The following is a 14,660-nucleotide window of genomic DNA, read 5'->3' as shown; positions in this document are numbered from 1 at the left end:
TAGCTGTTTCTTTAGGTAAGAACACTTTTTGGGGCAATAACTATAATTAAAATGCATATTTAAGCACATTTTTCAGGAGCATTGATCAGCACATCTGACTAGTAAGGCAGCCATATTGGCTCTCCCTCAAAATGGTTACAGATAGTGCTATGAAAATCAGTGGGTATGTCATTTAGGGTATGGGGAAGCGATTTGTAGAAGAAAAAAATTAGTTCAACTTTCCACCACTAGGGGAGAATTGGCACTGTAAACATGACATGGAATACTTAACTTAGGACTAGATTTTAATATCAGAGCTTAAAAATCTACTGATATTGTTCTATGTGTCTTCCTTCACTTGAGGTGACATTCTGAAAACTCGAAACTGCTACATGAGATGCTACACGAAACTGCGTGCAAAACAGTTTCATGTAGCAACTCATTGGGGATGTTGGCTACATGCTGTTTAATGCTTGCTTTAAAATCGACAAGTGTCTGTATGCCGCCATGGTAAACTCTGTCTTTCAGGTATCCCCATAGCCAGAAATCATAGGGATTAAGATCTGCTGATCGGGCTGGCCAGAACTGTGGAAAGTCCCTGGAAATGATGCGATCATTTCCGAATGTTGAACGGAGCAGTTCCTTCACTTATCGACCAATGTGGGGAGGGGCACCATCTTGCATGAACACTATGGTCTCCAAGCCTTGCCTTTCTTGCAGAGCGGGAATAATGTGATCTCTTAGAAGAGCATAGTACTGTGTACTAGTTACCATACAGCTTACAGGGCCATGAGGTGTAGATGCTTCAAAGAAAAATGGTCCGATTATAAATTTGCTTTGAATCCACACCATACTGTAAGTATGGACTTTGTAGTGGTCTTTCATGCACAGCAGATGGACCAGAAGTTCCCCACATTTGGTAGTTTTGTGTGCATTTACAGCCCCATGAAGAGTGAGATGTGCCTCATCAGACCACAAGATCATTCAAGCCCATGTATTGCCAAGTTCCATATGAGCCAGAAGTCGTAGAGCAACGTCTATTCTTTGTTGCTGATCACAAGACTTAAGTTCTTGCACTATGTGAATCTTGTATGGGAACCAGCGTAAAATTATTCAAAGCACTTTACATATAGTAGACCAAGGAAGGTTCAAGTCTTTTGACACACCTCTGGAACTACTGACTGGTAGTTTTTCGCATTCTGACCATTGCAACTGCCACTTCATCTACTACCTCTGTTCCGATACTTGGTTGTCCTCTTCCTGGAATTACACCTAATTTCCCGGTCCCTTCAAATTTCTTTATTAGTTTTTGAAGCCCCACTGACGTCAAATGTCCTTTATGCAAACCTTTAAGTTTCCAATATTCATTTAGTGCTGCATTAGCAATGCTATTATTCTGGTAGAACAGTTTTACTAAAAGAGCACGTTCCTTTTTTGTAAGAGCCATAATGGTTATTGACAGTGGGTTGGCCTTTCTGCCTTTATCTAACACAATGTCATTTGCATAAGCAGCGTCTTGAAGTAAATGACATCTTTTACATATGTGCAGTGCCGTTTCCCCCCCGGTGGCAGAAATTTGAACTAATTTTTTTTCTTCTACAAATCACTTCCCCATACCCTAAATGACATACCCACCAATTTTCACAGCACTAAATCTAACCATTTTGACGCTAGTGCCTCCCGAATAGTAGTAGTAGTGGCATGTGATGTAAGAAAGCAAATGTATGTTTGGCTGATGCTGCATAAGCATCAGCCAAAAAAAAAAAAAAAAAAAATTTACAAAACAATTCCCTCTAAATGTTTGTTCAGTTCCTCCTTAAATTTATTTAATCTGTCAACTTTCACAATGACAGATGGAAGTTTGTTCCAGCATTTAACGCTGGGTAAAGGCAAATTGCCGCACATCTATTCTACATCTGTTCTTTCCTCAATTTGAATTTATGCCCGCTTAGGTATGTAATCTGATCAAGTGGAAGAATCCCATCAGAATTCAGCGTGCCTTATACACCTCATTCAACCCATTCAAGGCCTTATACACCTCAATCAGTTCACCTTGCAGGTGCCTAGTCTCCAGCCGCCACAACTTGCAGAACATAAGCTTCTCTTGGTAAGAAGATCCCTTCATTCCCCTCACCAACCTTGTTTCCCTTCTCTGTACATGTTCAAGCAAATCTACATCCTTGTTAAAATGAGGCCTCCAGACCTGTACACAGTACTCTGTGCATGGCCTGACCATTGCCTTATATAGAATGACAATCACCTCCTTTTCCCTGCTAGAAAAATTAATGTATATCATTGACAAAACCCCATGACCTGCCCTGGCAGCCTGTCTGCATTGCTCAGAAAACTTCATATCTAACTGCACAATTACTCCCAGGTCTTTTTCATTTTCTACCACCTTAAGTGAAGTACCACACAGTTGGTACTGGGGTTACTTCTATCCATATGCAGTACTTTGCATTCGTCAATGTTAAACTTCAGTTGCCACTTCTCAGCCCATCTGCCCAAATTATCTAGATCCTGTTGCAGTAGCACACTGCCATTACTGTCATTAACAACCCTGCCAACCTTTGTATCATCTGCAAACTTTGGAACTAAGCCTTAGATACCTTCATCAATATCATTGATAAATATACAAAACAACAGTGGACCCAACACTGAACCCTATGGGATTCCACTAATAACATTAGTCCACGAAGAGCAGCACCCATTGATTACCACCCTCTGTCTTCTCTCATTCAACATGTGCAACAGTGTCAAAAGCTTTTCTGAAATCCACGTATATGATATCAAAATTATTTTTTGCATCCAGTTTCTCTGTAACCACATCATAATTTCCAATCAAATTTGTCAGACAAGACTTTCCCTTAACAAACCTATGCTGTGTCTGAATTATTGCTGCAGTTTTGTCTAGATCGGTGTTTCCCAACGTGGGTCCCATGCCCCACATGGGGGAAATTTGATTGTTCAGGGGGAGCAATTCAAAAATTGCTCGTCTAGAGTTTAAAACAACCGCCTATTATGATTTAACTTGTACAAAAGAAGAATTATTGGTATCTCAATTTGAAATAAGCATTCGTTAAATGTTGTACTTTCTATAGAACCGCACTTGAAAGTTTGAAGTAATATCAACTACAGTTTGCTCGGAGAGTATTGCTTACTATGCCAGTGAAGGAATAGTACGTACTGTATTGGACGATTGCTTATAGCATGCGCAACGCACAAGCAAAGTGGTTGTCTACTGTAGCCTATAGCAAACTCCGCATGTTACATGAAATAGGTAATTCCTTTCATACAAACGCTCGTTTGGGCGTCATGACTGTACATTTGGACAGGTTTGGCGATCTCAGATTAAAATAAAAAATTACTTTGTCTGTGCACAGAATTATTATTAATGAAGAACTGTGATACACAATGGTATGTATTTGTCGTATATGTATATTTCTGTGGTCTCAGTAAATAAGCAAATAAGTCCAAAAACTCGAATTTGCGGGAGAGGAAAAATAAACTTCACACTCTCATATAAACATGCATATATTCGAATATACAAATATTTATTACCTATGCTAAAACTACAATAATGAAGATATATGCATGTCACATAATAGTAAATAATAAATACTTTATTATAGTGCACTTATCTCATTTTTGACAAATTAGACTTATCTGCTTGTTCACAGAGACCACAGATTTAATAGCCCGAATTCAGTAATTTGTGTGATTTATTCATTCAAAAAGCATACTAATAATTAATTTTGATATATTAAAATAAAATTAAATTAACTTTAATGCTTAGTTTATTTTTAGTTTTTGATTTATGTTATACAGTAAACTCCCACTATTCCCGGAGGTTATGTTCCTGAGAAATGTCGCGAATACCGAAAACGTGAATACTGAGTTATGGCTCCTATAGTAATAAAGGGGTTCCGTTCCAAAGTATGTAATATATAAGAAAAACTAGTCTAAAATTTTGTCTATGTATGTATTATATGTACCTTCATAATGTGACTATGTACATAGACAGTTCATAGTGAAATGCAAGCATATGGCATCGAAATGAAAATAAGAAACAATTTAATATTAAATGTAATATTTATTAGAAATTTCAAACAAATCTTTCAAACCAGCGCCTTTGCTGGCTAAAAAACGTATCCCGCCAGTGCTATCACCAGTTTCTCTAAAGTGTTGATAAAGGAGACTTGCTTTTTCACGAATGATGAGTGAACTTAATGGAATTTTATTTTGAGTTCGGTCTTCTATCCACAGATTTAAAGCCTTTTCCATTTTTCCTAATTTAACATCACGAGTTACAGAGCAAATTTTTGAAGCAATTAACGCGTTTTCACGGACACTACGGTGGATTTTTTCTTCCAATTTTTTGATTGATCGTACCGTTGACTCATTGATTTTATAATGTTTTGCCACTGAGGAGACACTTTCACCATTAGAAAATTTGTCTAATAACTTAATTTTATTCACTAATGTCATCACCTTTTATCTTTTCACATTTCCCTTGTTATTCGTAGCCATATTTTTGTACGGGTTAGAAAGAACTTGTCCACAATAAAGTTTCTTTCTTCCGTTAACACACTCGAAAAAGTCTGTTTTACACTGCAAAACGGTAGATTTATCACTTTTGTAAGCATATCAATTTATAAATTGATAAATTTATTCAGTTTTTAAACATATAAATTAAAAGCAAACGACGAAACCTTTCATGACAAGCACATAACACATACTGAACAAGGATTAGCGAGAAACATCCATGCTCGCGATTTTGTCACCCCTCTCCCCCCACCCACTGAGCGCTGTTTTGACCGGGAAAGATAATTTTAGCCACGCCCATGTTTTTTATGGTGGAAAATATTCATGGCGCTTTAAAATTCACATTTTTTAGGTTTCATTTTATATTAAATCAGCGATCGCGAATACGCGAAACTGCGAATACAGATACCGCGAATAGCGGGGGTTTACTGTATTTATTTCTTTCGGTTGCACAGTAAAATGAGTAGTGCAAGTAAAAAAAAAAGTTCGTCAGTATTCAGAGGAATACTTAAAATTTGGTTTCATACCCGCTGTCTACGATCAAAGGTCACCTTTTTGTCTTTTATGCCAAGAATGCTTGACCAACGAATCAATGAAGCGAGGTCATCTTGAGGCGCATTTGAAGGCGAAACATAATGCTCATGTAAATTCAGATTTGAATTACTTTCAAAATTTAAAGAAGAATTTTGAAAAAAGAGCAACATTAAAGCCTCTGTTTATTGCTCATACTGCAACTGTCAATCGTACTCTTGAGGCTAGTTATGAAATTTCTTTACTCATTGCTAAATCTGGGAAAAATAATACTATAGGAGAGAATTTAATCAAACCATCAATATCAGCATTTCTTAAAACAGTTCTGGAAAAAGATGACAAAGACGTGAAAGCTATGCCACTTCTTCTGCTAACAATACTGTTAGCAGAAGAATAGATGAAATGAGTGAAGATATTGAAATACAACTTGTTGGAAAGCTGAAAAGAAGAAAATTCCAGTGCAAATGGATGAATCAACTTTGACAGGCAGTGAAGCCGTACTGATAACTTATGTAAGATATATTGATAAAGGTAATTTTGCTGAAGGAAATGTTATTCTGTAAATCATTAGAGAGCATCACTACCTCCAAAGATATATATATATATATATATATATATATATAATAAGTTAAAAAATTACTTAGATGACAATAATATACCAATGAAAAATATAACATCTTGTGCTGCAGATGGTGTTCCTAATATGATGGGCAAGAAAAATGGCTGCTTAAAATTGATGAAAGATGAGAATCCAGAAATAATTCTTGTGCATTGTGTTATTCATAGGGAAACTTGGTAGCTAAAAATATTTCGCCTGTTCTTAATGAAGTTCTAAAATCAGTTATAAAGTGTGTCAGTTATATCAGTTTAATATCAGTTATATTAAAGCTAATGCCAAATGTGAGCATCTCTTCAAGCTTTTTTTGTGAAGAACAAAATGCAGACCATGTGAGACTTTTACTTCACACTGAAGTAAGGTGGCTCTCGAAAGGGAACTGCTTGAAAAGATTTATGGAACTATTAGTGACTTTTTAAGTGACAAACCTGAAATCAAGCATCTGTTAACTGTTGATGGTAAAGCATTTGTGAGTTATTTAGCCGATATCTTTGAAAAACTAAATATATTAAATAAACAACTTCAAGGAACAAATAAAACTCTTGTTGATGCAAAAGTGAAGATATTTGGTTTCATTACATTTATTGAATTATGTCAAAAATATATTTGTGACAAACATTTTGAACAGTTTCGTTGGCTGCAAAAATGTGAAGTGACTGATACCGCTGTACTTGTTATTGTCGATCATCTGAAAATTCTGTCCGCTGATTTAAAAGAAAGGTTTTCTGATTTAAAACAAATTGATTTTCCAACCTGGATGATGCAACCAATGTTATTGGATTTGTCTGATGTATCAATACAGTACCAAGAAGAAATCTCAGAAATGCAAAATGATGAGTCAGTTAAAACTTTATTCAATATAAAAGGAGCAATGGCATGGCTTTGTGATGAAACAGAAATTAAATACCCAAATTCAACCAACTTTGCAAGTGAGCTATTGTTACTGTTTACATCTTCATATTTAGCTGAATGTGGATTTAGTGCCTTAAATGATTTCTTACTAAAGAAAAGAAATCGACTGGATATCACAAAACGGGGAGACTGAAGCTGACTAAATTGGAGCCCAATATAAAATCTCTCTGTGGCAAGCATCAAGCAAAAACGTCTCACCAAATTTAGTGCACTCATCTAGAAGTGACTTCACATGGAATGTTGAAATTATTAAACAATTAAATAATAAATACTAAAAATTAAAATATTATACAAAAATCTTTCATATCAATTATTTTGTACTTGAATTTTAGTTGTCTATTATATGTTTTGAAAATTTACTTACTGTTTTTTTCTTAATAATTTCCTAATGATTTCTTCCAAAAACCTGTCTTGTGTCCTGAACAAGTTGTAATTAGGCTTCATTTATGGAATAATTCAATTTTTGAATATAAAAAAATGTATATCAGTGTTTCCCAACGTTACATAGGGGGCATCAGAATTTTAGAAAGACTTAGGTGGGGCATGATAAAAAAAAAAAGGTTGGGAAACACCGGTCTAGATGATCCTGCAATGCATCTTTAACCAGTGACTCCATTATTTTACCCGGAACAGAAGTTAAACTAACTGGTCTGTAATTACTTGTGTCACCCTTTGATCCTCATTTGTGAATTGGGGATACATTTGCACATCTCCAGTCCATGGGTACCTCCCCTGAGTCCAAGGATGCTCTCATAATTATGGCTAAGGGTTTGCTTACTTCCTTTGCCGCCTTTAATATAACTGAGTAGGGAAACTTATTTTCTAACCACCCGATATATAATGTAGAACTTATTGAGCCTTGTTGCTCTGACATTTATAAATGAAGGTACTAATGAAATAATGAATTTTAAAGGGAGAGGTGATATAATTTTTGTGGCCACTGTGTGTGTGTGTGTGTAGTGATAAAAATATATATACAGTCGATTCCAGTTATTTGGGACACATCAGGACTAGTGCATTTTCGCCCGATTAAGTGGCTGCCCCAGTTATGTGGAGTTTCACGTAAATAGTTAAAAATACAGCTTTATGATTGATTTTCTGTAAGATCAAATCACGTTACAATGGACTCACCTTAGTAAAATACCGATCACTATACAATGTGTAGTAAGCGCCGGTCATTGTGATCATGTTGGTAAATTGAAGTTTAATTCTATTAAACAGCGATTCTAATTAGCGAAAATAGGTGGAATATTATCCATAGGCTATAAAAGTAAAGATTTACTGTATTAAGTACAATTTTACACTTTATTACTTACCAATTAAAAAATTAAATGATACGTGAAAATAGGAAGAATATTTTCCGCATGTTAGCAAAATGAAAATAAATTTATGCTTACGTGCATAGCTTAATTAATACGTACTGTAATATTTACATACTAACTAGTTGACATTTCTGTTCACTGACATTTGTGGGTAGGAGTTAAAATTTAAAACAGTAAAAAAGATAAGCAATCAATAACAAAGAACACCGCACACACAAATTGCAAGTAACATGATATGCGCAAATGAGAATGGAGTAACAAGTTACAAAGCTTAAAAAATAGGAGTGAAGAGCAGATTCTGAAAATTAATTTTTTATATGATTGAAACACTGACAGAAAAGCCGAATAAACAGGGGACTGCTAATTGTTTTTATTGTTTTATGGTTATGACCTCTAGAATTCCGAATGAACCACATGGTATGGTCGGAGACAATCCTAGGTTAGTCTTGAGTGCTGCGGTCTCCTGCCTCGATTAAACGGCATCTTGTCCCAATTAAGCGAAGTAAACCCTGGCTATTTTCTCGATTGGGTTCTGTTCTTTAAGATTTGTCCCAAATAAACAGCTGCCCCGATTAACTGGTGGCCCAAATAACAGGAATCCACTGTATATATCACTAGAAATAATGGGGTTTTTTTTCACTCATTACTGTAACAAGGTGCAATGCAATGTCTGGTATAGCATTGAGCAGAAAGAATGCACCATGCGAGAGGCATGGATTATTCAAGAATGGTCCCCAAAGCATTAAGGGGACTTTATTATGTTTGATTTATTGCCCAGTCATGTATCTTACTTCAATTTAGGATATGTGGGATAAGGTGGAATAAACCTTTATGTCAGGAATCCACTACTATCCAATTTAGATTAACTGCAGGACGTGAAGTCACATAGGCCAGTATCCCTGTTGAATGCTGTTGGCATCTCACGGAGTCTGTGCCTCGATGACTTGTGACTTCTGAATGTTGTTTGTACCTAATAAAATGGTACATTGTGTATGTGTGTGAGAGATCCTCATAGTACAACATAAGTTATGGTAACTATTTCATGGTCTTAGATATGATTTATTATGATTACTAAGATACCATGATACTTGGGAGACTGTAGGTTTGGTTTACCTGGCCATTGGTGTTGATAATTATCAAGTTATCTTAGTGGTAAATCAAGATGGTGGACCATGCTAGCAGGCCAGTAATTAGTGGACAAAGTTTGACATTTGTTCTATACTTAATATTTATGAGTTGAAGACAAAAGAATTGTTTACAGTAAACTGTGAGCGTTTTGTGATATTTTCCAGAACACACAATCTGTTACATCCGAGAATGTTTTGTACTCTTCTTCGGGCCACAGTACAATAGGACAGTGCCATTACCTGAGCCTGGAGATTTAGGTTAATTTTAAGTTATTTGATTAGGCAATTTTTCTTATTGTATTAATGAGTGAATGTAGTGTGTACATCTATATATACATAAATATAAACTGATAATTTGTTCATTGTGTAGTACTGTTCATTAGGTAATACAAGAGAAGTTTAATCTTGTCAGTGAAGAGACTAAACTTTGTCATCCTACTTGTTGTCTATCATTTGAAGTGCCTCCATCTGTTGTGGATATTAATTTAGAGCCTAACAAAACCAGAGTTATTTTTCGAGATTCGGTAAGTAATATTTTTCATTATTGCAAAGGCTATAACAGTTCTATTTCATATAGCTTTTACTATGGGGATTGGCAACTTTTCAATGGTGGGGTGCCCTGTTTCATTCCTGTGATTGGGTCTTTAGCTTTCAATCGGCAAGTTTTGAAATCAGAGTAGCTATGTATAATGAAACTACCCTGCCATGTGTACCCATTTTTGCAAAAAAAAGTTGGGAAAAAGGTAGCACAAACGTTGCTAAATGGTTGTACTTGTCAGCTATAGTGAATGGGTTGAGTGTTGTGAGCTTTTGCCAATAATATATGGCAGCTGAAAATTGAACTTCACAAATCTGTAAGCCTTTAACTTTTTTTATACAATAAATTCTTGAGAATCTACACCCTTGGGGATTGCAAGGAACAAATTAAAATTTTCTGGATTTGTATACAACTATACAACGCAGCCTCTGTAGCTGAGTAGTCAAGTGCGGGAGTGCAGTAGCACACGCTTTTTAGAGTAGACTGGGGTTCAAGCCCCTAACTGCTAAATATGGTCTATCTGCCAACCTACACTGGACCAGCGTGGCAGATTATGGTTAATTTCCCTCAACATGAATCGTAGAGGAGGCTTCCATCCTGTAGTGGATAAGTGGATTGATAATGGCTGCAGTTTATCCCTTTTTTTTCCTTTTACATTGTGGTTGAGCAGTTTGAGAAGCAAATTTTGATGAATATTAAGCACCAACATCTGAACTTATTTACATATCTCATTATTTATGATGACTAAAATGGGAGTACTGGTGATTCAAAATGTGAATAACAGTTTGACATAAACTGTTATTCACATTTGTTAAACATAAACAAATGAGAGTAAACAGTTGCAGCAAATGTTACTTCAGAGAAAAAATATTTTCACATTGGAGGATAAAAAAAAAAGAAGAAAATAACTATTCTTCATGGGAGAATTATTATGAGGTACGTGCAATCTTTAACAGCTTACATGACATTCTGATTTTTATACTGTACTGTGGAGAAATTCAATCAATTTCTTGCATACCTGAGAGAGAGAGAGAGAGAGAGAGAGAGAGAGAGAGAGAGAGAGAGAGAGAGAGAGAGAGAGATCGAGAGATCAATTTTCTTTGCACACATTCTTAAAAATAAGTGTGATCATATACTGAATACTACATGAAAGTCATTAAGTATTGTCGTTAAGAAACATTTTCAAAAAATTGTCTTTAAATACAGTCGAACTTGGTTATAATGAGCACAGAAATAATGAGATCACGGCTGTAACAAGCAAAAAGCCATAATGATTTTAATTTAAGCATATTCCCATACAATCGCTCACTGTTATAACGAGAGTACTACACGGATATACCAAAAAAATTTTGGTAGCTATGCAAACATTCTTAATTGCTTGGGTAGTTGGGAAAACTCAATTCTTGGAATAGACAAAAATGAAAAGGGCGACTTAGCTTTATGACCACCTGCATTGGATTATTGGCCGGTTTATTACCTTGGCCTCCAGGGACAGGGGCTATACAATAGTGCATTGGCATTCCGCTTGTCGCATTACCCTATTTACAGATTGTCTTGTATTCACAGAACCATAAATTTATTTCGGGACTTCTAAGAATTTTGGAAATGGGACTTCTGAGAACGTTGTATGCATTTCGGGACTTCTGAGAACGTTGTATGCATTTCGGGACTTCTAAGGACAACTGTGAAGTGAAGTGTCACAATGGATAAATAATTTATTCTCCATTAAGCTCAGCCATTCCCTGGGCCAAAGCTCATCTTATGTATAAGTCATATAATTTTGAATAAAATAAACATCAAATAAACTGACACAATATAATAGCGTAGCTTAATTTAATTTATTATGGTACTCACATTTTTATAATCTGCATTGATGTTAGAATAAAATGGATGATAATTAGCCTTGGCCTTGTGTTTTCAACATTGACAACCAAGGACGAAGACGTACACGTCTACTTCCTTGTGCATATTTTAATTCTGTTTTTAAATCCTAACTTATTCACGCTAACTTAAATTTAAAATTATCATCCATTTTATTCTAACATCAACGCAGATTATAAAAAAGTGAGTACCATAATAAATTAAATTAAGCTATGCTATTATATTGTGTCAGTTATAAATGGTACTTGAAGAGATCTATAATTTTCGAAACATCAAATAAACTCAAATCAAACAATGTTAAATATTGCATCTATATTCACACACGAGGAGTTATTCAAGGAGGAGAGGGCCAGATATTTATCAAACTATAACAGGGAGTTAAATGATTTTTTAATAACTGAGAGCAAAGTGGAAGAGAAATTGTTGAAGTTAAACATATGAAAGGCACATGGGGTGGATGGGATCTATCCAGTTATATTAAAGGAGGCAGCAAAGCAAACCTTTAGCCACAATTATGAGAGCATCCTTGGACTTGGGGATCGGGGGAGTCTCCACGGACTGGAGATGTTCAAATGTATCTGCAGTTCACAAAGGGGAATCAAAGGGTGACACAAGTAATTACAGACCTGTTAGTTTGACTTCTGTTCCAAGGAAAATAATGGAGTCACTGGTTAAAGAAGCATTGCAGGATCATTTAGATAAGACTGCAGCAATAATTCAGACACAGCATGGGTTTGTCAAGGGGAAGTCTTGTCTGACCAATTTGATTGGATGCTATGATGTGGTCACAAAGGAATTGGATGCAAAAAACAATTTTGATATTATATACTTGGATTTCAGAAAAGCTTTTGATACTGTTGCACATGGAAGACTACTGTATAAATTGGAGCAGTATGGCATTAAGGGCAAGTTGCTACAATGAATAAAAGGATGGTTGAGTGGGCGAAGACAGAGTGGTGGTCAATAAGTACAGCTCTACATGGACTAATGTTATTAGTAGTGTCCCTCAGGGTTTGGTATTGGGCCCATTTTTGTTTTGTATATTTATCAATGATATTGATGAAGGTATATATCAAGCTTAACGTCAAAGTTAGCAGATGATACAAAGGTTGGCAGGGTTGTTAATGACAGTATGCTGCCATAACACGATCTGGAACTGGGCAGATGGGCTGAGAAGTGGCAACTGAAGTTTAACATTGACAAATGCAAAGTACTGCATATGGGTAACAGTAAACTCCAGAGAAATGTACCAACTGGGTGGCACTCAGGGTATTGGAGAATGAAAGAGACCTGGGGGTAATTGTGCAGTTAAATATGAAGTTTTCTGACAGTGCAGACAGGCTGCCCGAGTCATGTGATCTTGTCAGTGATATGTAAGAATTTTGTGAGCAGGGATAAGGAAGTGATTATCACCTTATATAAACAATGGTCAGGCCACACCTTGAGTACTATGTACAGATCTGAAGCCTCATTTTAGGAAGGATGTAGAGTTGCTTGAATGAGTACAGAGAAGTGCAACAAGACTGGTGAAGGGAATAAAGTGGTGCTCTTATGAAGAAAGGCTTAAGTTCTGAAGACTAGGCACATGCAAGGCAATCTGATTGAGATGTATAAGGCCTTGAATGAATTGAGCAAGCTTAATGCTGATGGGATTCTTCCTCTTGCTCAGATTACAAACCCGAGGGGACATAGATTCAAACTGAGTAAAGACAATTGTAGAATACATGTGTGGAAGTTTGCCTTTAGCCAGCAAGTAGTTGATTGCTGGAACAAACTTCCTTCTGTTGTTGGGGAAGTTGATAGCTTAAATAAATTCAAGGCAGAACTAGACAAACATTTGGAATGAATGGATCAGTGAAATGGGAAGGAGTTTTTTTTTTTTTTTTTTGTCTGATTCTGTATAAGCTTGCTTTCTTGCATTATGTGTCTCTACTAATGCTAAATTTCAGCCACTTAGCCTCGGATGAGAGAGAATTTGACTTTGATCATGTCAGACCAATCTCAATCATCTGGGTTTCCATCTCTGGCGCTGGGAGCTGGGCTTCCACTATCTAGATTTAAAGCATGTTGTCTCCTAAACACTGCACTTACATTTTTTCATTATCATTATTAGCCATATAGTGCAAGGAAGCCTGAGGCTTATGCTGCACCAGCCAAAAAAAAATTTCTGAGTTACTCAGAGAAACACACAGGGTAGAGAGAGAGAGAGAGAGAGAGAACAAGAGTCAGAAACAGAAGGGAATCACCAAGAAAGAGAAGAACGACGACATCCAGCCCAGGACCCTGGGTGTGCCAAGCCCACACTCACCAGATGTGAGCGAAGTGAGGATGTTCTGGATTTAGAGGGAATACAGGTGAAAACTGTACAGCAATTTAAATACTTGGGTGCAATTATTCAGGCTGACGGATTATTTGAACAGGAAATTGAGAGACGACTGGGTGAAAGTAGAAAGATCATAGGAATGCTCAATTCCGTACTATGGAATAAAAATATTATTAACAAAACTAAACATCAAATATATAATGCAATATTACAAAGTGTTTTATTATATGGATATGAGACTTGGACCTTAAATGAAAGACAAAAAAATAAGCTATTGGCTGTTGAGATTGGCAAGAAAGTCTAGGAATAAAAAAGTTAGTAATAATGTGATAAGGAATATATAATTAACTTCCAAAAAACCATCATTGATAAAATAGAGGAGAAAAGACGGGAGTGGTTTTACAAGTGAAAAGAATGGAGGATGATATATTGCCCAGAGGAGCCATGGAATGGATGCCATTCCATGGCTCCTCTGGGCAATATATCAGGAAAAGAAAAAAGAGAGGAAGACAAGAAGGGACATGGATGGAGGATGTGAGAGCAGCCATGAATAGAAGAGGACTGGTGGATGGAGATTGGTAAGATAGAAGAAAATGAAAAAAAAAAGAATAAAGGAATAACTTTTCGATGTTGATGTTAATCATTGAATCATTGAAATAAGAGAACAGATCTGTTCCTCTGGAATAAAACCCAGAGTCTCTTCCTCCAGTATGCTGATAGATCTTTCCAACTTTTATCTCAGATCAAGATAGCAATGGCATTCTAACATGACGTGTTCAGATGACTCAGGCACCCCACAAGCACACATCTCACTATTCCTTAATCCAAGTTGTTTCAACTTTAATAGCAATCCATGGCCTCTGAGCAGTAATGTTGCATTTATTCA

General features: G+C 36.1%; 1 protein-coding gene across 1 annotated transcript in view; it reads left to right on the top strand.

Moving 5' to 3' along the window:
- The window catches only part of LOC150078998 (PMS1 protein homolog 1-like), a 142,878-nt gene that overhangs the window by 115,542 nt on the left and 12,676 nt on the right, over positions 1-14,660 (top strand). The window contains exon 6 of the mRNA XM_090382917.1: positions 9,416-9,556. Coding sequence (XP_090239043.1) covers positions 9,416-9,556 — 141 coding nt within the window. The remainder of the gene's footprint in view (positions 1-9,415; positions 9,557-14,660) is intronic.

This window comes from Mastigoproctus giganteus, chromosome 10, assembly GCF_048544385.1.
Source record: "Mastigoproctus giganteus isolate SK-2022 chromosome 10, ASM4854438v1, whole genome shotgun sequence".
Classification (NCBI taxonomy): domain Eukaryota; kingdom Metazoa; phylum Arthropoda; class Arachnida; order Uropygi; family Thelyphonidae; genus Mastigoproctus; species Mastigoproctus giganteus.
Note: the sequence above shows the minus strand (reverse complement) of the source record. Positions and strands in the feature narration are given on the sequence as shown.